General features: G+C 39.8%; 1 protein-coding gene across 1 annotated transcript in view; it reads right to left on the reverse strand.

Annotated features, from left to right (window-relative positions):
- Positions 1-25,297, reverse strand: part of Lmbrd1 (LMBR1 domain containing 1) — a 91,466-nt gene that overhangs the window by 29,820 nt on the left and 36,349 nt on the right. Inside the window, exons 6-9 of the mRNA XM_052745260.1 lie at positions 22,321-22,409; positions 15,471-15,544; positions 7,976-8,101; positions 4,937-5,089 (exon numbers count right to left, since the gene is read on the reverse strand). Coding sequence (XP_052601220.1) covers positions 4,937-5,089; positions 7,976-8,101; positions 15,471-15,544; positions 22,321-22,409 — 442 coding nt within the window. The remainder of the gene's footprint in view (positions 1-4,936; positions 5,090-7,975; positions 8,102-15,470; positions 15,545-22,320; positions 22,410-25,297) is intronic.

The following is a 25,297-nucleotide window of genomic DNA, read 5'->3' on the forward strand; positions in this document are numbered from 1 at the left end:
ATCTGCCTCATACCTTAAGATCTCACAAGGCCAAAACCAAGCTCTCAACAGAGCCATGGCCCCTTCTGGAGACTGTGGGAGGGAAACACTTCCCACTCTCTCCCCAGGGCAGTAAGGCCTTTATCTCTTTATCATATCATTTCTCTAACTAATGATACCACAGCAAGTCATTCTTACATGTTGATGATACATGTTATTTGGATGATTTCTTTCTGTCTCTTGTCAAAAACATTCTGCTTTTAAGTTTCAAGTTGTTACACTGAGACTACCACCAAAGTCCCAGATAATCTCTGCCTTTCGAGGTCTATAATCGCAATCACATCTGTAAAGTCCTTTTTGCTACTTAAGGTAAGATATTCACAGTCCCAGGGAAGAGGTCATCAATACATCATCCTGCTTACTGAAAAAAAGTGTATTGTTTTCTTCCATTTAATATTTTTTATTGAGTCTCACTGTCAAACATCAGGATCACTGTCTGTTTTCCATGGCTTATGCTTGTCTGTTTTAAAATACCCCCTTTTGTTTAGTCTTCTTGAGCTGCTGTTTTAAGTGTCTTTCTTTTACACAGCATATAGCTGGACCTTGCTTTGTGGTAAAAATGTGAAAATTGTTCTAATGGTGCTTCAGGCCTATTCACATTTGTTGGTATTATTCATACATTATAGGCAGTTGTATGCATTTCTTATTCTCTCTGCTTTATGTGTCTAGAATAGGTAAACTCTAAGAGAAAAATGAGAATAGTGGTCATGAAGAAATGGAATTACTTTTACTGGGCAGGGTGTTTGTTGGGGAAATAAGACGGGGGGAAGAGCAGTGGTGATGGTCGTACAGAATGAGGAATGTGCTAAAGTCATTCGATATAGGCTTAAAATGGTAAACTTTAAAGTACAGAAAGTAATCGCAACTAAAGGCTAAAAATATGTGATATCACTGGCAATATTATAACTATGTGCAGAAATAACAAGAACTTCAAATTATATTTAAACAAACAGACCTAGATTACTCAGGCCAGTGATTCTGTTAGAGCTTTAAGTGTGCTTTTTTGTTTTGCTTTGGTTTGTTTGTTTTTTTTTCCAGAAAGAGTTTATCTAAGTATTGATGAACATTAGATTGTATGCCTAGAAAAATGTTTTACTACTATATATAGATTCTGACTAAAGGAGCTTCTAACTTATTTGAATTAAGTGTTCACATTTATAATTTGTCTCAATAACAGAATAACTGTCTTTAGTTACACTGTTGTATTTTAACAGTTGAAAAGCTTGTATATATAACTGTAGCAAGAGCATCAGAAACAAAGGGTTTGTGGCATCAGTTACTTCATTTAATTCTCAGATAAAAACAAATGTAGGTTCCAGTCGAAAGAGGAAAAACAGGCTCAGAAAGATGAAGAACAAGCAGTTACATAGCTCAGGAGGTGCACAGCAAGAGTGGAACCCAGCACGAAATGTAAAGCCCAAGCTCGGAGTCATCACACTTTGAGTTGAGGTTTTCATATCCTGGGGAGAGGATGGATATGCGAAGTCACAAGATCAATGGGCATCTTCATGGGAGAAAAGCAATGTTTGTGTGTGGGGGGGACAGAAAACTATCTTTGAATTTTTGAATATGTATTTTATGATTAAAACAAATGGATTTATAGAATAGAGCAAAAAGGCAATACTAGTTAGTACCAAATTTTGAGATAGAACATAATTTGATCATGATGGCTTGTGCATACAATCTCATAACTAAGGAAGCAGAGGCAGGCGGATTCCTAAGAGTTCAAAGAAAGACTGGTCTACATAGTGAGTTCAGTGTCAGCCAGGACTGTATAATGAGTACCTATCCCAAAATAAATAATTAACCTAATAAGTAAAACATCAGAAACTTTTAAAGTCAATTTCAGCACATAATGAGCAGTACATATGTGTGAACGAACCAACCTATCTAGACCTTCATCAACAAGGCTGACCTGGATGCTTAATATTTAAAAACCACTAAACAAAAAGCAGTTTTCTATTTCCGAATTATACCAACTACAGACAAATACTGAAGTAAAAAGTAATGATTTTAATATCTCATTTAAAGAAAAAGTAAAGTGTTTCTCTCCTTGCATATATGTTAAATTGTCTGAAAAATCAGTCTATCTCCCAGGTGTTTCCTTCAGACATTCCTGCCTTATTTCCAGCTAAAGAGCAAAATACTGGTAAGAATTCAGATCACTATTCAGGAACATTTATATAACAAATAGGAATAAATGTCAAGTCAACTGTGTTAGAGGTCTCAGATAGGAAAATTGGAAAAGGGTGAAAACTAGCAGCTGGAAATCTTTCAGCCCATCATCTATCACTGTGAAAAAATCCTTGACATAATCAATTTCTAAGGAAGAATGGTTTATTTTGGTTCACAGTTTTAATAAGAGTTTTGGTTCATGGTCAGCTGGCCTCATGCTTTTTGGACTATGACAAGGCAGTGTATCGCAGGCATGTAGTGAAGCAAGCTGATCACCTCACGGCCGTCAGGAAGTGGACAGTGCTGAGTCCTAATCTCCCCCACAGGGCACACTTCTGGTGGTAAGACTCCTTCTAGTTCTGAAAGGTTTCACAGTCTCCCAGAAGTGCCAGAGTTGGACATAAGCCTCTAATAACTATCTCCTGGGGACACTTATCCAAATCACAGTCCTCAGACTAGGAGGGAACAGGTAAAGCTGTCTTTTAGTAGATAACACAACTAAGAACAAAAATGTTCTAAGGAATCTACAATAAAGTTACTAGAACTGACAGTTCAGCCAGGCTGTATGATAAAAGGTAAGTTCTTAAATTTTACAAATGAGTAATAAATATTAAAAACTGAAAATCAATAACACAATTTTCAACAGAATATAAAAAAGAAGTGGAAGCATTTTTTCAAGTTATTTTTAAGATAGTATAGTGAATATAATAAACATTGACAGAGAGACATAAATAGTTCACAAGCTAGAAATTTTTTAATGCTAAAACATCACTTCTCCACAAATTACTTTTAGATCTTGTAAATTCAAAATAATACTAGTAGACATTTCAACTGGTGTTTCACAGAATTATGAATTTATTCTAAAATCTAGATGGAGATGGGAATGATGTACCAGTGTCAAAATAACTCTGAAAAAGGAAGATGAAATTGAAAGAACTTCTGCCTGGCTTCAGGACTGACTATAAAGTTCCATGAATGAAGCTTCAGCACAAGGACACACAGATCAGTGGGCAGAGCTCAGAAGTACTTTACTGCCCAAGTTCAAGGAGGGAAGGATAACCTCTCCGCAAACGGTGCTGGAACAGATGGGTACCAATACAAAAATAAACAAAATTAACTCTACCCTGACCACAAATCTGAACTTGGGGTTAAATTATAGAATTTTTACAATAAAATGTAGGAGAAAACTACCTTGAGAGAGACAAAGATTTCTGGGAACATAGAACAAATAGGAAATAAATAAATTGGATTTCACCAAAATACAAGAAGTATTTGCACAACAGTGTTAAGACTAAAAAAAAAAATGCCAAAAATTGGGAAAAGATATTAGTAGTGAATATATTTGATAATATTCTTGACATAGAATGCTTAATAAATTTATAAAACATCATAGTAGAAAAATCCAGTATGATGATTACATATTGCAATATGTACTGAGATGTCACCACAAGAAAGTTTAATATATTAATTAAAACAAATTTTTAAGAAGAAAACCCTGATTTAGAAAATGGTCAAAAGATTTATATACATATTATATAGATCTATAAACAACTACATAAAATAATATTACCTAGTTATAAATGGAAAAAATCATGAACTGTTATATTCCTTAGTAGAGCAACCCTCAAAAATACTACATAAGAGGAACAGGGATATGGAACAACTAAGATCTCACTATTAAATGAAAAAAAAAACAAAACAACAACAGTCTAACCATTGAGGGGGGGACAAAAAGAACTTGGGCAGTTTCTCACAAAGTTAGACATTAAACTTCAGACAGAAAATCTCTGCTGCAAGGTATCTATCCACGAAAAATCAATGAAAGCCCATGCTTGCACAAAGATTTAGTCTCAAAAAAGGAAATAAGCAAGATAAGCCAACTGTAATATGGATACATCAGATGACTACTCAACAGAGTAAAGGACAGAAGATGAAGCAACATGGCGGAATACAGAAACACGGCTCTGGGGCTGGAGAGACGGATGGCCTCTGGACTTTCAGAGGACAACTCCCAGCACCCATACCTGCCCAGAGACATAAAGGCCTCCTCTGGTTTCCAGGGGTGCTTGTACACCCATGGCATATGCTCACACGAAAAGAGATAACATAAATAAAAATAAATCTTAAAAATCACATAACAAACACTGTGCTGTGGTGAAGCAGGATTTTTGTGTTTCACTTCTCTTGAAAGCTTAAACTAAACTGTGAAAGACCACTACACCTGGTTGGAGCTGCAGGGAACAGGAGACAAAGTAGATTTAAAAACAGATCTCTGGCAAATGATGAATTCCGAAAGGGAGAAAGTCATGGTTTCCAGTTCATTAGCAGCGTTTTACACACTTCTCGACGCTCATCTAACAGGCAAGCTGTCACCTTAAGGCAGGGTTCCTGAGTCCTAGTATGTGTCCCCACTCTCCCATGTGCAGTACAGTACTGACCCACAAAATACGCTCCGAGCTTATTATACTACTTCTCTTTACTTTCATTTGAATTTCCTAATGATACGTTACAAGGAGTGAGTGGATCTCTGATGGTTACATGCCTTATTCAAACCACCAAATCACACAGCAGTGACTCAAACTTGATTATTTCAACTCCAGAGTCCATGCTCTTAAGTTTCTGTGGTGGAATACTGCCAAGGGAGGACTCAACCTCTCTAAGAGGTACTACATAAGCCTGCAAAATACTGACAGGATAATAAGTTTTTTAAATTTCCATTTACCTTCAGGGGGCGCAGGGCACCACAAAATTTCGTCCACCAGCTGTTTTCAATGAATTCTAAGTGCCGGTCTCTTTTCCTAAGCGTCCGTAATCTTTCTTCACACTGCTTTAAGGTACGTCTATCCCTCGCAGGCAAAGGCCGACCATCTTTGCTCTACAAATAATAGAACAAAATCAAGGGCTTTTCCTTTCAAATCATTAAAGTCTTAACAAAATAATCAAGCAGCTTTTCTAAGGCTGGACACTCCACACAGGCAAATGCACAACTCAAACAATGTACACAACCATGTAACGGGCACAGCCCGACCAAGGCCTGTGCTGAAAAGGAGCTGCCTGATGTGTGCTTCTGCAGGATTCCTACTACGTGCTAAAGATATGTGAGCATAATGATTCATAAAAGCATTCCATAAAAACAAACCCAGAAAGGATGCAGAACACACCTGCTTTTATTAGAAGGACACATATTTGCTGGGAGTTCTACTTTAAACATGCAAAGACACTAAGAACAGGGGGGTAGCCATACTGTTCTTATTATGTTCATAATATGTTCCTATTACAGTACAAAACATTCGCTCACCAGCACATGCTACTGCAGCCTCGATTTGAAAGAACTACTGAAGACGGTGCCTGGACCACCTTTCAGAGGAGCCTCCCGCAGCTATAAACATCTCTCCATGGTTGTGCCGGCCCTCCTGAAACCAACCAACCTCCTTCATAGCTTATCTTAATGAGCCATTCCAGTTGGAGTTCTGAAGGCCAGAAGGTTGGACAGTGAAAGCCGGGCTCAAGAGTTTCCAGAGGGCAACAGTGCCTCCAACAGGAACCCAGCAAGAGCCCATTCGGGTTCCATTTTGGCAAAGAATCTGGCAGTAATCTGCCCAGGTGCTTAAAACTTCAGGAAGCTTAAGTTCCAAAGTAAAGGACTGCATGGTGTCGTGAAGACAGTCTGAAGACAGCATATCCTTCAGGCTGTGACAGGACTACTGCTCAGTCTTCTCAGATTTATGCTGAGCACACGGAGCATAAAGATATGAAAAATGAAGAGTCTGAGGAGGAAGGGAGCATGAGGAGCTCAAAGTTGACCAAGACAGACACAGACAAACGTCCGGAAGTGTTTGTGAAGAGCACCACTGTAGAGCAATCACAGGCTCGCACTGGCTGGTGGGATAGGGGCTGGAAGGCAACTCTCTGCCCATTGAGAATCCCAAGAAGTAATACTTCAAATCTGTCTGAAAGATGATGCCTGAAAAAATAGTTCCTTCAGGGCACTCTGCCGGGAAATGGACATCAAAGGAAGTGCTTTCCTAGGTTGCCATAGATACACAGAGGCCACTGCATATGTGGTTCAGGGGACCAGGCTATATCTTGAGCTGGCATCAGAAGGTAGCATTGCACTCACAATGACGGTTTTGCAAGCACATAGGTTGCAAGAGTAGATTATTAGGCTTGCAGCAAGGTTCAGAGAGTCAAGGAGACCTGGCAATATGTAGCAGGGTTGGTATTTCTGCAGAGAGCTCCTGAGCAGACTGTTCATGGAGGTGTGAAGGGAAAGCTTAAATTGGAATGGAAACCCCACGATACTGGAGCTGCCAGAAACGTGAGACATCTGCTGGGGAAAGCTGTAGACTCTGAGTAGAAGCAAAGCGAAAGAGCCCACATGTGACATGAGCTACCAGTAACAGAGTAGGAGGAGCAGAGCCACCCAAGCTCATTCTAAGAGATGATGCCACCGTGAGCCCTAGATGCCAGGCCTGGAACTTCGGGTTGATGTCTGCCCACTTTCCTTGCTATCTTCCTGTTCTTTCTTGTTGCAATGGGAATGTTTGCCCTATGCCATTATATGCTGGTACTGACCTGACTCTTATTTTACAAGGTCTCATAGTGAAGAGATTGTATCCTCCTTCCTCAGGACTGAGACACTGTAGCAGCATTAGGACTGTTAAGATGTCAGGGACTCTTAAAAACAGACTAGCTGCGTTTCATAGTATGAGATGGAGGTAGATCTTTTGGGGCATCATGTTTAAAAAGGATGAACTTTTGATGGTTTAGTTTCATTGTGAATTTATTGACTTGGGCAAACATGTACAGCCTGGATGAGACACACTTTTGGATGTCTTTGAGAACTACTCTAGAGAGGATGGACTGAGGAAATAAAGGTTACCCTTAAATACAGGCAGCACCACCCCATGGGCTGGGGTCCTCAGACTTGATAAACAAGGAAAAAAGAAAGCCAGCTAGGTATCAGCATGCTCATTTCTCTGTGTTGTGACCCACCCAGGTTAGAGATGCAGACTCACATCCGTGAATCAGCAACTGCTCCAGGACCTGCCAGACGGTTCAGTGAGGAAGGATGCTTGCTGCCAAGCCTGACGACCTGACTTCAGTCCCCAAAACTCACATGGTCAAAGAAGATAACTGACTCCCCAGCTGTCATTTGACTTCTACACATGTGCGATGGCACGTGCCCATCACCCCCAGCCCGCCCAGATAAACAGATGAAAACAAAACAAAAGAGTTGCTTGGCTAACACAATATGCTAACCTGATGTGCTGTACCTTTAAGGTGAGTACTTAAGTATGCCCTTCTTGTTGAAAAAAAAAAGTGTGTATGTGGTATTTGAAAAGAACAGAGGAAAAATTGTTATCGTGTTCTTAGAAATACATTTACATCACACAAAATTAAAAGTAACCTTAAACTGCTCAACAAATACCCCAAATTTGAACCTTAGAGAGGCAAAGCAACACATTACACATAAAATCGGGGTGACTGAGAACAGAAGTCTGGATCATAAGCAAGCAGCAGGCTCTTTTTAGTTGTTAAAACACCAACAGAAATTTGTTAAAACACCAACAGAAATTCTCAAATTGCCAGTATCCTATATATTACATCGAAAATAAAAAGATAGCAAAGGGACATAATCCTTGAAGTATTTGTTGCACAGAATTCAAACAGAATTCTGAGCTTGTCAACGGCAAACTCCTCATGAAGGATCGCAAAGACAAGGTAACTCTGTGCTTCCAATGACAAGCCAGGAACTCACTTTTGATCGAATGGCTTGAATGTGCTGCTCCACCTCCTCAATGTCTTCAGTGTTTTCCAGGCGTTCATAAGCAGCATTTCTAGTGCCTTTTATCAGGTTTAAAGGTAATGCTGACATGCCATATGCCTGAAAGGAACAACATGAACATGTTTTAATAAAGCTACTCAAAACATTTGATAAGCCATTTTCAGTTTCAAAAACGATGTCCTTCAGAGTAGTAACTTGAAAGTGAGCAGGAGTGAACAAGTAAAGTTGGTCACAAAGCAATATGTCCGTACGGCCCTGATCACACTCCTCATCTCAGAATTCTTTTATTTACTTCAGTTACACGTATGCAGTTATGTTTCTAAAACAAATTAGTCAGACTTTATCAGAGTGATAAGTTATAACTTCAGACTAATCATGTTAACATAGTATGAGTTCATACAAAAGCCAAGAAAGTTATTTTTACTAGTATAAATTTTTATTAGTATAAAAATAATTTACTCCAGTTACATAAAGTAAACTTTAGAATATATCCCTGATAATTGATGAATAGACTAATTATTTATATACAACTTAATATTCTATGTACAAATAACCAAACTTTTTACTAATCTTCAAATACATTTCAACAATTAATTTCCAACATTAAAAATAACATACTACTCAGTTCCATATTCCATTCCCAAATGATATTTTTATTACACCCATCAACATAAAACTCAATGGCATTTGCTATATGTTACTTAGGTTACAAACTGGGACAAATGGCTGAGGTGCCTACTTATCACATCAAAGCAAATCTGGCCACCAGGTTCTCCCTGCATCCTTCAGTCCCCGCCTGTTACAGGTCCCTCCTCGCTGGCATATCCAGACCTCTACCCTAAAACTCTCCAGCTCGGGAGGCTGGGCTGCTCTTCCCTATATAATCCAACCATTTTGGTTACCCATTCTCCTAGTACCTTTGGGCCTCCTGGCTGCTGCCCCTGGTTCCCCACTCTCCTCTTCCCCTCCCCCCTCTCCTCACACAGCCTGCTCAGGGTCATGTCTACTCTGGACTCTCCCAGAGGTCTCTGCTGCTGCTATGCTCTGACATGTCTACAATGAACCTTCTCCTCCACCATAGCTAAGAGCAGTCCTGTTCCTTTTCTTTCCTTTTTTCTTTGTTTCATTCACTATGTGGTCATCATGCAGACACATTTACTTAAGAAACATTGTACTTAAGAAACATTGACAACCATTACCTTGTGGTTGCACCAACAGACTCTGAACCAGAGGCAAACTTGTCATCTAAAACCTTTTTCATATTTCTTCTAAGCACACAACCACAGTACTCATTCTCCCCTGTAGTTAGGAGGGAGCATGAATTGAGTTGCTCATCCTGTGCTGAACAGGGCTGAATTCTTTAACATGTTAACTCCAGTACTGTTTCACTAGGAGTTTATTGTTTTAGTCATTATTTACAACATGCTCCCAATTCACAATTCACTGCCGTCAAAGCCCAGGCAGTGCACCTTTGCCTGACAGTTCTGCTGGTCTGACTTGGTCAAGTCCATCTTCTATACTGCTTCAAAGTGATCACGCTCCACCCACACCAGACTGTGTTCTAATTAACAACCTTTAAGAGTCTCCAGGACTCACAAGGATATCATTCAAAATCTTCTCACAGCAGAGGATTCTGGGAGAGTGCTTCTAGGGTCAATGCAGAAAATAGGGAGCGAAAGAGCGGTATCCTCAACTGCTGTAGCCAGAGCAGTTCTCCTCATCTATCCATTTTTAACATATATATATCTTCTTCAAATCTCACTTAAGATTGCATTAAAAAGGAGTTTTATTACTTTTTTAACATGAATTAGAGTTCTTGTAGTAATCTTGAAATTTCTATCATCGTGTTAACCTGCTCTCTCCCCGAATCGTTCACCACTGTCAAAACACTCCAGCGACCCACTTCAAATTCCACTATGCTTTATCCCCCTTTAATACAGGCAGTGCCCTCCCTGGAATGCCATTACCACCCTGCCTCACTAGAAAATTTCAGTGCATTTCAAGTCAGCTTAATTACACCACGTCTGAGGAACTTGCCCTGATTTGCCCATGTGCCTTGCTTATAATAAATAACAATGTGTAGTTAACATTATTGGTCTGCCAAACTTGGCTAATCAGGCTTCTAAGCTAGAGCTGAGTAACAGGAGCAGAGACTATTGGACATGTTCAGATGAGCTCGCAATTCTTTCCCCTCCTGTCTTTATTCTAAAACATTTACTAAGCAGATAAAATAATTTGCCTATGAGGATTGTACTTGATTAAAAACCTTTAAGAAGAGACCTCTTCACTCACAGTTATTTTCCTACACACACTGATGTACTTACTAGAAGAGCTGATGTGAACGACTCAGTTGCGTCGTGTAAAGTACTTTAGAAAATAAAAATACTCCTGCGGTGACAACCTGTTTTAAGAGGACACCAGGACACTCCACCTCTCTTTGAAGTCTCACTGAAGGGAGCAAATACAAGAGAGTAACCACTGGCGTGGCTACCCAGCTTTGGCCTGCTTCTGAATTGCACGTTTACGTTTCAATGATTACCAAAAATTTAACTAGAATGTTTAGATTTTAGTAAACTTGAAATAAACATTTTAAACTATTAAGGTTTCTAAATAATCTTTTGAATTTATCTTCATATGGGGGGGGGGAGGAATGTACAAAAGCATTTTTATTGCTTACTACTGCCCTCCAGTGGATTTCTAGGAAACTGACAAGTCTAACAGGATTAGAGTTTAAAGCGCCTCTAGGTTAGCCCGAATTGCCTCCAATTTTTGTTGTTTTGTTTTGCTTCCAAGAATAAATCAACAACTAAAGTGTTCAAAAATATTATATATAAAGTTCAAACATTTCTTCCATCTTATTTCACTGCTCAGCTTAGAATGGAAACGTTTATATGTTACTCCCTTATTTAGAATGATGTTTCCAACTCAAAACTCCTGGATTTTTGCTAAGGTTCAACAACAACACGCACACATAGAATAACAAACACTCTTCATGCACTGTAAACCCATGATTTAATGTCACAGTGTTGTTCCTCAGGCCTTCCTCATAAGGAAGGACACACGCGGGTCTCACACCTGCCGTCAGTGAAGTCTGCCTCTGTCCTGACACTAATGATCTTACAGCTGCTGCTGGGACACAAGTCAAGACACGGCACTCCCTAGGACACCGCAAACCCAGTCCTAGTTAGGGACAGTCACCTTCCCCGAGTTACCTGCATCGCTGATATACAATACTGAGTTTAACTGCCACCTGCATGTCTACGATAGTCTTATAAGATAGTCTCAGGGATGACACAGAAGGAGTCCACCCAGACCGGAGGAGAAGAAAGCAGCACAGAGCAAACGAACATTCATTCACTAGAACAAACACAACCGCACAGCTTTTGGCGGAGCAACGGTGAGGTGTTCTGTGTTCTTAGAAGGGGAGAGCCTCAGTTAGAAGCTGTTCTGCATTCTTTTACTGAGGTACATAGAGGTATATATTTTTCTCCTTTCAAATGATGAGACAAAAAAGCAACAAAAAATGCGAATTCACAGAATGGCACCTTAGCTTCAAAGCAGATTCCAAACACCAGAGTCGACTACTCCAAAACAGACACGTTATTAGTTCTCAACAGCATAAGGAAAATATTGTATCACACTTGCTACTACACATGCCACTAATAATCAACCTATAGTAAATGTACATAGAGTAGGATAATATATGCTTATTAGTTATGAGCACCTTAGAGGACATTCTTCAATCTTGCTGATGAGCATGCAGTTAGCAATCTTGTCTCTCTCTGCACACACCACTGGCCATAATTTGTATGGAAATATCTTCATTCAACATTTCCCCACTTGGTGGCACCAAGAAAATTTACAGTATCTACATAGATATTTATCCCCAGAGGTTTCATTTGTTAAATCTGAGTGGTATCAGATCCCTTTTCAACTTAAGCTTAAAATAATAAGTAGATTAAAATAGTATGTCATTCTCCTAAAACTGAGTGTGCGATTACATAGCTAATCCTTAAGATACAGTACAATGTCAGAAGCTAAGTGAAAGTTAAATAATCAACTAGTCTCTAAACTAAATTAAATACATAATATATATGCAATTCATATATATAAAACATATATATGAAATCCACACTTGGTTGGTATAAAATGACTGTAAATTCAATGTTAAAAATTATCTATAAATTCTGGAACAGACATAATTTTCCATTTAGTTGACTTTATATTCAGGGTCAAAGTACTCTACATCTTAATTTCCCACTTTGATACTTAAGTGAAAATTAAATCCCTTCCACCTTTATGAATATCTACCATGCCTTCTTTCACACTATACTTCACAAAAGACCAATCAGGCCTTTCCATAATGAGGTTGGAAAAACTCTGTAGCTCAATTGTGAAAATACAATAACTAGTATATTAATTATGTATTTACACTAAAGGCAGCCATCTACAAATAGTTGGTTTTTTTTAAATTAATTTTAAAAGGAATTGGTGTTGCTTTCTGATTAGATGTTAATAAAGTTAAGATTACTGGCCCCTTTCTACCAGGGCAGCACGTGATCAGTCAGCAGCTGTCAAATAACACCCAGACACACTAACTCAGCTATACACGCTCTCCTTCTTTCCACCATCAGTATCTGTAATAAAATGAGCCAAGCCCTGGGTTACGTGTGAAATATTCTCTCACTGTGCTTCAAGCACAGTTTTGGTGCTATTTAAATGATATTTATTCCCTTTCCACATCCTCCCAATTCCAGCTAACCATCAATTATGAATACATCTCTGACTTGCACGTCTTTGAATAATTCCCTTCCTCACTCTTCATGATATGATTGCTTTGTGCATGTTTTTACTGTCACACGGAGAAGAAACAAGTAGAAATTGCAGTTTGGTTTTTATAAAATAAATATTTAGCAAAGTTAACAACAACTACTTCCCGGGTGGTCAGCATATTTTAAGACTTACTACGTTGTTTAGTTAAACCATCACATCGAATTTCTGAAACATTACTCCACCTCGATCATGAAGAAACTGAGATGATAAAGTAGGTTAGGAGATTCTTGAACGTGAGATCCACAGTAAGAATCTCCATTTTACTGTACGTTCAGCCTAAAGAAAAGCTGTAACTCCGAGGTAGTCTGAACCCACGCTACTCCCAGAATCCTCTTCCTTGGCCTTGGGACTCAGCAGTCCTTACTTCCTTTTCAGCGACGCCTCTGTGCCTTTGGTTCCAACCCTAGGATAAGTTCCTCCATTTATTTTATCACTACCTTTAAGGTCACTCTTCCGTATTTGAGAAAAAGTGCTTTAAGAATATCTCAATTCAACATGATCATTCGGTTTAAATGATTAAATGAAAAATTTCAAAGTTTCAATTTGAACAACATGAAACATTAAACATCTTTCTCTATGGACTGTAGAGATGGCTCAATAGTAAAGAACATTGGCTGCTCTTGCAGAGGACCCATGTCTAAATCGCAGCATCCAAAAAGCAGCTCACAATTATCTACAACTCCAGTTCCTGATCTGGTTCCTTCTTCTGGCATCTACAGGCACCAGCAAACAAGTGGTGCACATACATGCAGGCAAAGCACCCATGCACAAAATAAAGTTAGTTAATTAACTAAAAACACATATTTCTCAACATCGTAACACTGTGGCTGCAGGCGGCTGTCTTGCAAATGGCCTTAGTGACTTCACTCATTTTCCTCCTCACTCAATTGGAAGTCAGGTATCACCTGACCCCTCCCTCCCACACACGCCCCAGTAGTCTCATTTTAAGGACATCTGTGGCGCAAACAGCCTTGGCAGATACAGGCAGTGTTCCTTTGGAGCAAGGGGCAGCCATGTTTACTGTCCACATAAATGATTCAGCTTCCCTGAGCCAGAACTCCTTTTCTGCAATGCACCTCACCTCATGCTTCCTTTAATTCTACTCACACTTGCTGGTGGAAACTGAAACCCAGGAAACCTGAACAAGACAACATCAAGTCACGGAGTGCTGCTGATGGATTATCAAAGTCTTGTCTCAGACTCAGAAATCTTGCATTTCTTAAGAATCCACAAAACTGTAGCAGAATCTGAGCAGGGTGTTTCATAGTTCTGGACAATGGCATTATATGTTTTCTATTTTACCCATTTATTTCTCCTGACTCATCTTTCATCCACTGCTTATCTCATTTCCTTGTCATTACCAAAGCACTTCTATAAACAATACCTCTTGAACTTCACAAACACCTGTGAAACCTTTTCTATTCCCATCTAATCTAGAAGACATAGACTCAAGAAACTTAAGACACAAACTCATAATCAGTATGACAGACCAGCCAGAACAGTGACTAGAGCCCCAGGTCTAACTGCTGATTGGTTTATAACATGCGACTCCTTTATAAAAGACAGTAACTACCATGCTGTAAACATACTCTGTGAAGCAGACAGATAACCACCTACTACTAGCAGATGGCAAACTCCTTATCTATAATACATTAAAACATAGAAAATTGAAAATGAGTAATAAAACTAAGTACCTACATAAGCACCTCAAGATATTAAAATGTATGTTTGTTAGGCTACTTTTTAAAATTATCTTTATACATTTATTTGTTTGTGTTTGTGTATCTGGACATGTGGGTGGATAATTAGTGAGAGTTGGTTCTCTCCATCATACGTGTTCCAGAAATCAAACTCAGAATGTTAGTCTTGGTGGCAGATACCTTTACCCTAAGCAATCTTGCCAGCCCAAGGTCTTTTAATTATGTAAAACATGAATGATCATGTAGCATAACTTAATTCTGCTACCAGAGCAACAGCCCATTTCTTTTATGCCTAAAGAAAAACATCCAAAAATATTTCCAAAAGAACAGTATTTCCCATCTTTACAAGAATGAAGAATGCTCTATGCATAACTGCACTGATCTCAAAAGCTTACAGATAAGTTAAATGCTGCTTATATAGCTCAGTGGGGAAGGGGTAAGAAAGAGCATTGACTATGGCCCCTTCCTTTTTATTTGACCAAACCAAAGAGCAGTCTGTATGTGTAGCAGTCATTTACCATGCCTTGCTATTTCCAGAAAAACTTGAACAAAATCAGAAAGTTAGAAAATCCAGCACCAGGCTCTATGTACTAGAGGAGTGTCAGTGTCTGATTGTAAAAGTACACACCCAGACAGAACCAGTCTATGAGCTAGTAACATACTGGCCTATGGTTCAGGGATCTGGCACGTACCAACTCTAATTCCACTACTGTGCAGGATAAAATTAGTTGTAATTACAAGTTATAAGATTCCTTTCTCAGTATTAATTTTGCAAACAGATGACTGTGACCACTGAAAACTGATCATCCTCTCAAGTATGGAAATCAAGAGAGAACCGAGAAGTTGAAGAGGACAGGATGGGAAGAGATGACTGAAGTACGAAAGGGCTGCACAGGGGATGCTGTAACGAGCTCGGACGGTCCCATTGCACTTACTGTGTATGTGATGGCTGCCAGCATTCCAATCAAGGTCAGGGAGCTAATGGAAAATGACAGCGCAGCTAAGCCATCTGTGGAGGAGGAAGAAACACTGTTAACGGCCATTTTTACTGCTGCAATGTTTATATTCATTATAGCAATATAAAACATAGAGGTCAGGCTCCTTTAGGCATTAGGAAGGAATAGAACTATATATATATATATATATTACTGTGTCCCTCAGTGCTGATCCTATTCAAGAGAGGAATTTCAGCTGGGTGGTGGTGGTGCACGCCTTCAATCCCAGCACTCAGGAGAGGCAGAGCCAGGCGGATCTCTGTGAGTTCGAGGCCAGCCTGGTCTACAGAGCGAGATCCAGAACAGGCACCAAAACCACACAGAGAAACCCTGTCTCGAAAAAAAAACAGAACAACAACAACAACAAAGAGAGAGAGAGGAATTTCTAAAGAGTTCTTTATAAATTGATCTTCACACAATCCTTTAGATCAGCTAAGATTGCCTTTCCTTCACCTTTTAAAAATTAGGAATAAAAATCAGTTTAATTGTTGGACTTAAAAAGAAATCAGTAAATTATTAGATGCATAAAAAGATGACGAAAAGATTGCTTGGACCTTTTCGTTTGTGCCCACATGTGTGTGCTGGGGTGTGTGGAGTATATGTGCATGTGTGAACATGTGTGTGTGAAGGTGGAGTTATAATATCAACACTGTGTGTCTTTCTCTGCTGCTCTCCATTTTGGTATTTCATCGAATCTGAAGCTCACTGATTCATCTAGATCTACTAGCCAGCAAGCTTGGGGGCTCCTCCACCTGTCTCCAGCTATTTGTGGTGAGGTTACAGACCTTTCATGCTGGTGGTTGGGTCCATGCTCAGGTCCTCATGGTGCACAGTAAGCACTTTGCCCACCGGGGTATCATCTCCCCAGTCCATGCCTGGACTTCGTCGTAAAACGACATAGGAGCACCCTGCCCTTCTCTTTTTTCCTGCCTTCCCTTAGTCTTGATAATTTGGGTTAATTTTTCCCTTAATTTGAAAATATTGTTTTATATGCAGCCTAAAATCTTTAGAGTTTATTTCACTTTTTTCAAGATTTTTAAATTTTATTTAAATTTACTGTTTGAGAGTTTCATGTGAGTACTGTACTTACGTCATTTCCATCTGTCCCTCCAATTCTGGGCATGGCTCCAGCCTCAAAGCCCGCTCAAGTTCTGATCTCTTCTATCCTTACACATATATGGGCTACTAAGTTCCATTAGTGTGGCCCTTATGTACACGGATTTAGGGATGACCTCTTGGAACTGGATTACCTAGGAGGGGGGCTCATTCCTGGAGAATGATTCTTCTTCTCTCAGCAGCCACTCATTACCCAGCTCTTCCTCTAGGGGTGGGCCTCGTGAAACTCCCCAAATGTCACATCAACTGGTGTCGTCACTGTGTAGGTTTTGTTTTGGCAACCATGTTGTTGAGAGTTCATGTATGCGGTATCCCTGTCCTATCTACAGCAAGTTGTCTGGTCCTCTGGCTCTTACAACTTTCCATCCTTCTTCAGTGATATTCTCTGAGCCTTAGGTATAGGGGTGACCCTCTAACTGGGGAGGGGGAAGGAGAGTAACACAGAGGGAGAGGACGGAAGGACAGAGAAATAACATGAAGCATATTTCACTTTTTAACTTGAGAGGATCAATTTGCCCACTAGGCAGGAAAAGCAAAGCAAATGCGAGCCAAAACTATATTGAAATTTGACATGAAAATTGGGAACAGTATCTGTACTATCTGGTGGTGGTGGTGCGCACCTATATCCTCAGTACTGGGGAGAAGCATGGAATAGAGAGCTGGAGGCCATTCTGGGCTACATGGGGAGGCAAGAGAATGTGCTGATTGGTTCTTTTGTCAGCTTCACTCAAGCTAGAGCTATCTGGGAAGAAGGAACCTCAACTGAGAAAATGCCTCTACCAGCCTGCCTTGTAGACAAGTCTGTAGGGCATTTTGCATTTTCTTCATTAAGGATTGATGTTAGAGGGCCCTGGCTACCATGAGTGATGGCACCCCTGGGCAGGTGATCCTGGGTGAAGCAAATTGAGCAAGCCATGGTGAACAAGCCAGTAAGCAGCGATCCTCCATGGTTTCTGTTCTACTTCCTGCCTTGAGTTCCTGCCTTGAGTTCCCTGGATGATGGCCTACAAGCTGGAAAATGAAATCAACCCTTTCCACCATAGTGGCTTTTGGCCATGGTCTTTATCACAGCAATAAAAATCAAACTAGAACAGAGTCTATATCAAAAAATCAGCAAGTGACAATAATCAAATATTCCAAACAACAACAGCAACAAAAACCGTACCGACCAAACGAAATTAGGAATGCTATGTCAACAAGTTAGGAAGGTCAGTAAAACAAAACTGTATCAGGTCACATAAAGAAATACTATGAAAACACAGCTATTATTAACTGAGAATAGTAACTTTTCCACATTATTAATATGGGTCCTATTTAGTTTAGATGTATCTGGCTTAAAAGCAGGTCTTGTGAAACCAACTGCAATGTTTTTATTAATAAGATTTTAAACAGTAACATGTTCATGAAGGTTAATGAACTAAAATGATGTATCTTTTAACTCATCTTAGTTTTATTTAACACATAAAAAGAACATTTAACAAATTCATGAGTCAGGGCAAATCCTTAACCTTTAGTTTTTTTAAACTGCATTTCAGGGTTGGAGCTAAGAGCATCCTGGCATCCAGAGGGCCTAGTTTGGTTCCCACCACCCACATCAAGCGGCTTACAACTGCCTGAAACTCCAGCTCCAGGAACTGACTTCTTCCCTGGCTGCCCCAGGTACCTACTCACACATGGCACTGGCAGATATGGCCAGCACACATAAATTCTCTCTGTCTCTGTCTCTCTCTCTTACACACACACACACACACACACACACACACACACACACACACACACACACGAGCACACATAAGCAAATAAATCTTTTAAAAACTATATTTTATCAAATCAAAGATATGTCAACTTTTTTTGACTGTCACAGAAGAAACAACAGAAAATGTTTATAATACCAAGGTAGGTCTGGCACCCAGCTCCCGGCTATTTTAAGGAGCCATTACTTCTAAGATGCACACTGAAATCTGAGACTGAAACATGTGAACAACAGTCTGAGGTTATGGCTGAGGGGGTAAATTATCCGGTGTGCAAACATAAGGACCCGAACTTGGATGCTGTGGATGACTGATTGATAAATAAAGCTGACTGGACAGAAGCCAGGCAGGAAGTATAGGCGGGACAAGGAGAGAGGAGAATTCTGGGAAGTGGAAGGCTGAGGCAGAGAGATGCTGCTGAGAAGCAGATGTTAAGATACCGGTAAGCCACGAGCTACGTGGCAACTTATAGATTAATGGAAATGGGTTAATTTAAGATATAAGAACAGCTAGCTAGAAGCCTGCCACAGCCATACAGTTTGTAAGCAATATAAGTCTCTGTGTTTACTTGGTTGGGTCTGAGTGGCTGCGGGACTGGCGGGTGAGAGAGATTTGTCCTGACCGTGGGCCAGGCAGGACTGGAGAAAACTCCAGCTACACTTGGATCTGCTGCACTCATGTAAAAGGTGGATGTGGTGGTATGCCACCCTAAGCCCTAGCTAGGCAGCAGAGACAGGCAGATCACAGGGACTTGATGGCCAGGCAGTCTAGCTGAACCAGTGTGCTCCAGGTTTAAGGAGAAACCGTATCTCAAACAATGAGAAGAACAAGTGAAGGAAACATCTCCTGCCAACCGCTGGCCTCCACATGCACACACATGAGCAAGTGCCCCAGTCCTCCACACAGGTGCATTTACCACACACACAAACAACATGAAAAAACACAACTTAGAATCAATAAAATGAAGTATTCCACTAACATATTTAGACTAGCAAAAAATTAGCATTACTAATAATCAAAATGGTTTGACCCAAAGAATTCAGTTAATTGTTAAGAGTTATTCCTATATATTTAGGCCAGAAAGATGGCTCAGGATGTTAAAGAACTTGGCACATAAATCTGATGACCTGAGTTCAATCCCCAGGGCCCACATAAAAGTAGAAGGAAAAAATTCTGTAAAGTTGTCCTCTGACCTCCACACTTGTGCCATGGTATCCATACACACTCGCACACATCATTCACACACACACACACAGACACACACACACACACACACACACACACACACACACACACACACACATTAATAATTATTTGGAAAAGAAAAAGAATCATTCAATCTTGGGTAAAGGATAACTAAGTTTGTTGAAGATGCTGAAGATATTTCCTTGATAAAATAATATCAGTGATCTGGGCATGGACATAAACAGAGTCTATTAACTGAGGAGTTACGGTATATTTATGCAATCTATTACTTTGCTACAAAAAAAGAACCAATTACTTACACAAACTAACTTTAAAACACTGTTAGGTGAAAGAAGCCAGATATATATGAAAATCACAATATACTGATAATACTTTTAAACAGGTAAAGTAATATATAGTTTATATAACATGGGAGGTGATAGTAACTGAATAGTACACTAAGCAAATTTTTAGTGTTGACTTGTTCTACACGTTGACTGAACTCAGATATGCACACACATTTACATAATATGAATATGCACGTGCATAACATGTTTGTTTCAGAACACACTAAGTACAAATTTTAAAACAGTTAAATATACTTGATGCCTAACACATACAGGAAGTGGGATGGGGGGAAATGAGACTAGAAATTAGGAACTCTTGAGTAGAAACAAAAGAAATGGCTCAGCAATTAAGAGCATTTTTATTCCTTCTGAGGACCCGGGTTCAATCCCCAGCACCCACACAGCAGCTCACAAGCATATGCAATGCCAGTTCCAGGGGGAAAGATTTCCTCTCTGGCCTCCATGCTACCAGACATGTATGTGATGCACAGACACACAGACATGCAAAATACCCCCCCCCCACACACACACACAAATACAGCTGGAGAACTAAACTATTCTTCAAAAGATACTATACCTAGATTATGTAAAATGTGTCATTTTAGATTTAACACAAAATAAAACCGAGACTAAAGAGAGACAGAATTTCAAGAGAATGACAAAAATCAATAACGCTGCCATCTAAGCACTGATGCTTAGGGCAGGAAAGTGATCCAAAACAGTAAAGGAGTGAGCAGTAAGAAGAGCAGTGGTCAGTGCAGCAGTGGGGTCAAGGCCACAGCCCTGCAGTGACTGAAGCAGTGAGGTCAAATCCACAGCCCTGCAGTGACTGCAGCAGTGAGGTCAAGGCCACAGCCCTGCAGTGACTGCAGCAGTGAGGTCAAGGTCACAGCCCTGCAGTGACTGCAGCAGTGAGGTCAAGGCCACAGCCCTGCAGTGACTGCAGCAGTGAGGTCAAGGCCACAGCCCTGCAGTGACTGCAGCAGTGAGGTCAAGGCCACAGCCCTGCAGTGACTGCAGCAGTGAGGTCAAGGCCACAGCCCTGCAGTGACTGCAGCAGTGAGGTCAAGGTCACAGCCCTGCAGTGACTGCAGCAGTAAGATCAAGGTCACAGCCCTGCAGTGACTGCAGCAGTGAGGTCAAATCCATAGCCCTGCAGTGACTGCAGCAGTGAGGTCAAGGTCACAGCCCTGCAGTGACTGCAGCAGTGAGGTCAAATCCACAGCCCTGCAGTGACTGCAGCAGTCCCCACCCCCCTACCCCCACCCCCGCAGTGACTGCAGTGCTCACTCTTGCTGCTGCTGGGGGACACTAAGGACTGTGGTGGATGAGAGGAAGTATCAAGAGAAAGATGAGAAAATTAAGAGCTGCATGGCAGATTCCACTGCACAACATAATCATTAGTTATGTGCCCTCTGGGTATAAACAAGGAGGCTGATCAAAGGATGTACAGGGCTGTGAGAGAGCAAATACAAAGTAAGAACACTTTGGTACAGTGTTTATGAAAGTTAGGGGTCTACATGTGTTTGGAATTCGGTGCTATGTTCAAACACACATAAAGTTTTGAGTAATATTTTAACTCTTTTACCTGATCTGTTTTTCAAAGACTAAGGAACTTTGTAAATGCAACCAGCTGAACTTATCTATTTCTTCCCTTTAAGAATCCTAGTTCATAGGCTGGTGAGATGTCTCAGCAGTTCCTAGCTCTTACAGCTCTTGGTGAGGACTGATGTTCAGTTCCCAGCACCCACACAGGGGTGGGGGTATGGGCACACAACCACCTGTAACAGCAGATCCGGGGGATCCAACACCTCTGCCCTCCCCCCATATCCATGTGCACATACCCATGCCCTCTCCTCATATGCACACAACTAAAACAATTTTAAAGAAATCTTTAATTATTAACCTAAGCAGTATGACCTAGGCTTTGTCTTGTTACAATTTCAAGAAAAGCAATCCTGACATGTTTTGGTGACATTAAATCTACAGGAAAACATTACTTAATTCACATGAACCATAATTTACATTCTCAATGAAATATTACTCCGTCTTTAGTAGCATCATAGCACATTCTACCAAAAATTTAAAATAAAAATCACTATGCCAGCACATTTCTTTAACATATTATTTTATGTTATATAAAAGAATTAAAGATCACATTAAAATAATGATCCCATTGAAATACTTTGTACATTAGTTTCTTTATAACATGGCAGCTTTATGCAGAAGTGAGGAAGCTACCTATACACTAGCTGGAAGGCAGCCTGAATGATGTAAACCTCCTCATTGAAGGAAAGAATGGTTCTTAGGAAAAGAAAAACTTGCTAATTTTCATAAGTTCCCATACAACACAAAATATGAGTTACTTGAAAAAATGTTTTCAATACTTACGACTACTTCCAAGTTCTTCAAACAGGAACTTCACCTTTTCCCACTCGGTAGAATTTTTATTGCTAGGAAGATTCAGTGGCACAAAAGCACTACAAAGGTGAAAATAAATAAGTTAAATAAAAGAAAATGGTCTGAAACTCAAGTTTCAAGAAGTTTTTAAAAGAAAAATTAATTCTTCCAAATATTAAATCTGTACCAGACACAGAGAGGTATGAGGGGTTTCTCATCTATGTACTAACTGTATCCCATATTCATTCTGACCCATGATATAAGAAAATTCTATGTTGAATTAGCAGAAAATAAATATATACAATTGTGGTTAATATATTGTGTACCCCAATAAACTTATTTGGGGGTCAGAGAACAGAACAGCCATAATATTAAACATAGGGGTTAGGCAGTGGTAGCACATGCCTTTAATCCTAGCATTCCAGAGGCAGAGATCTGTCTGGATCTCTGTGAGTTCAAAGCCACACTGGAAACAGCCAGGTATGGTGACACACGCCTTTAATCTCAGGAAGCAGAAAGGTATATAAGGTGTGAGGACCAGGAACTAGAGCTGGTTAAGCTTTTAGGCTTTTGAGCAGCAGTTCAGCTGAGATTCATTCTGGATGAGGACTCAGAGGCTTCCAGTCTGAGGGAACAGGATCAGCTGAGGAATTGACAAGGTGAGGTGGCTGTGGTTTGTTCTATTTCTCTGATCTTTCAGTGTTCACCCCAATACCTGTCTCTGGGTTTGTTTTTATTAATAAGACCTTTTAAGATTCGTGTAACATACAATTATTTCAATATATTTATATGTCAAACTGAAATAAAATGCACCATAATAAATAGTAAATATCATACAGTGAAACTTGAAATGGCTTTTTGTTTTTCTTCTTTTCAATATCTATCAAGATCCTACCCAATACAAATAATATACACGTTTCTCTTTTATTTCATAATCTACAAGTGAGAGGAGCCTTGAAACAGAATCACAGCTACAAGAGCTTACACTAAGAAAAAAATGGGAAACACAATAGTCAATTTATTTTCTAGGCCGGAACAATAAACCAAGACATCAAGACATTAAGGTAAAAAGCAGATGTTCCTGAGAAATCACTCTAAAGGGTAAAAATAACGTTCATACTTCCTTCCTAAACTAATTTAATTATAAGAAAAGCAATAGGACGTATCCAATTTGTTTAAAAAAAGAAATAATGAATATGTTGAATTGAATATATATAAGTGAATATATGTTGTTATGTTAAGGTATCTTAACATATTGAAAATCGTTTTGAATATATTTTCCAAAAACAGCAATTATTTTGAAACTTTAGTTGTTTTTTTTTTGTTTGTTTGTTTTCAAGACAGGGTTTCTCTGTGTAGCTTTGCGCCTTTCCTGGTACTCGCTTTGGAGACCAGGCTGGCCTCGAACTCACAGAGATCCACCTGCCTCTGTCTCCCGAGTGCTGGGATTAAAGGCGTGCGCCACCACCGCCCGGCCGAAACGTTAGTTTTAAAAACCTTTACTTGTATAAAAAGATGAATGGGATACATAGGTCAGGTTATTTAACTCCTCAGAGGTCAGCTGCAGATGAGGTCAGTGGCACAGTGTCTCTCAAGGTTTGTCTAGCACACCAAGGCCCCGAGCTCAATCCCCACCTCATGGAAGGCAACTCTAACAACTCACATTGCTTTGAGTCTTCTTTAATTCTTATCACGTTTAGAAAGAAAAGTATCGACTCAAAAGCACAAGCATAAATGTAAAAAGTTCATTTATTGTTCGGCAAGAAAACCAAACAGAAGCAGCCAAGTAGAATAAGCTTTTAAAAATAACTTCTATACGTTATATGTCAATAGTGTTAATCATTAATTTAACTACTAAGATTTAATTAACAGAAGAATAAGCAAGGAAAGACTACTTATGTAATAACCTAATTAAGCATAACTTTTTCTTGACAGCCCACGAAGTGTATTTTGAAAATTTTAGTTGGGAATAATCACTCTGTGAGCATAGAAAAAAATATTTTACAAAAAAATTCATTTAACTACAATAAGGAAGGACATATATTTCAAAGACTTAAAAGCAGTACTCATTCTCAAAAATTTCATTTGATAATTAAAAGTATTGTGCACTGGCAGAATAAACAACTAGTCTTAGCTTCAAGGACCCTCATACTCCAGCTTCTGAGTTTGGCTGTTCAACAATACAAAAGCAACAGAGTAACCCCAGAGGAAGTGCCCAATGACTTGAATTGTTAAACTAAACTTTAAAAAATGATATAAACTATAAGTCAGGGTGACTTGGAAAAGTTAATTATTTCGATGAAATCCATCAGAGACTTAGCACTCATTAGTTCAGGCAGAAACTAGAGCAGAGACTCAAAGCCCTTCCCCAACCACATCACCGCTGGGATTTAATCATTAAGAAACAGAACCAAAATAAATGTATGTAAAGAGAAATATCAATAGGCAGAATAAAAAAGAATTCTATAACTAAGTCCTAAATTCTAAATAACAGTACTCAAATAAAGGTAATAATGATCAATGTGCACCGGTGTAAGTTTGACTCTTAAATGGTGCTAGGCTAAGGAAGGAAGACTGGAGAAAACAGATACAACCATCCACTGCCTTCTGGAAATGACAGGAGCACTGCACTCATGAACGCACAGAAGCTGGGGTAGCTGCACACACCCTGCACATGGTAAAGCCAGCCAGGATTTGAACACGGCATAGGAAAGGATTCCTGAGCACACACGGAACTGGGTATGGATGGACAGCTGATGGCCTCCGGGTGAGGGTGAGGGCGAGTCCGTGTGCCTTCCAGCTGAGCTCCCGGTAGGCTGACCATGCTCCAGTGGGTGGCTCCACATGCAGAAGTATATGAAGGGCACAAACTGGAGTCCATAAGTTATTACATGTTTTAAAAGGGGGAAACAGGAAGTTGGGAGGGGGAGGGAAGTGGGGATAGATCTGGGCAGTTAAGGGGAAGATT

The sequence above is a fragment of the Peromyscus californicus genome, unplaced genomic scaffold, assembly GCF_007827085.1.
Source record: "Peromyscus californicus insignis strain IS unplaced genomic scaffold, ASM782708v3 Scaffold_19__1_contigs__length_69161282, whole genome shotgun sequence".
Lineage (NCBI taxonomy): Eukaryota > Metazoa > Chordata > Mammalia > Rodentia > Cricetidae > Peromyscus > Peromyscus californicus.